Raw genomic sequence first — 572 nt, 5'->3', positions numbered from 1 at the left:
GGTATTGCCCTTGGCAGCGAAATGCCCAGCGGAATCCGCAACGTCAGGATCGAAACGTTACAGCAATCAACACACAGTCTGCCGTCAGAATCAAAACCGCTCGCGGACGAGGAGGTTTCGTCAAGGACATTTTCGTCCGAAGAATGTTTCTATCCACGATGAAATACGTCTTCTGGATAACTGGAGACTACAAATCGCATGCGGATGACAAGTTCGATCCCTCGGCATTGCCATTGATTAAGAACATTAATTACAGAGACGTGGTGGCCGAGAATGTTAATATGTCGGCTAATTTGGCAGGGATTTCAGGAGATCCATTCACGGATATTTGTGTTTCAAATGTGAAGATTGGATTGTCGGCGACGCCTAAAAAGTTGCAGTGGAACTGTACGAACATTGAGGGATTTAGTAGCGATGTGGATCCGCCGCCATGTGCTCCGCTGGCTAAGGCAGCGAAAAGCGGTGGATGTGACTTTCCCGAGGATCAGCTGCCGATTGAGAATGTTCAGTTGAAGTCATGCTCGGTTGAAATTCCTACCTTCTCGTAAAGACTTTGTTTTTTTTTTTTTTTT

The 572-nt window shown here is 46.3% G+C and overlaps 1 protein-coding gene across 1 annotated transcript; it reads left to right on the top strand.

Moving 5' to 3' along the window:
- The first annotated feature begins 158 nt into the window (after positions 1 to 158).
- LOC111786379 (probable polygalacturonase) lies at positions 159 to 548 on the top strand. Its single transcript, XM_023666680.1, has one exon. The coding sequence runs from the start codon at positions 159 to 161 to the stop codon at positions 546 to 548; it is 390 nt and encodes a 129-aa protein (XP_023522448.1).
- The last annotated feature ends 24 nt before the right edge of the window (positions 549 to 572 follow it).

This window comes from Cucurbita pepo, unplaced genomic scaffold (assembly GCF_002806865.2).
Source record: "Cucurbita pepo subsp. pepo cultivar mu-cu-16 unplaced genomic scaffold, ASM280686v2 Cp4.1_scaffold001638, whole genome shotgun sequence".
NCBI classification, from domain to species: domain Eukaryota; kingdom Viridiplantae; phylum Streptophyta; class Magnoliopsida; order Cucurbitales; family Cucurbitaceae; genus Cucurbita; species Cucurbita pepo.
Note: the sequence above shows the minus strand (reverse complement) of the source record. Positions and strands in the feature narration are given on the sequence as shown.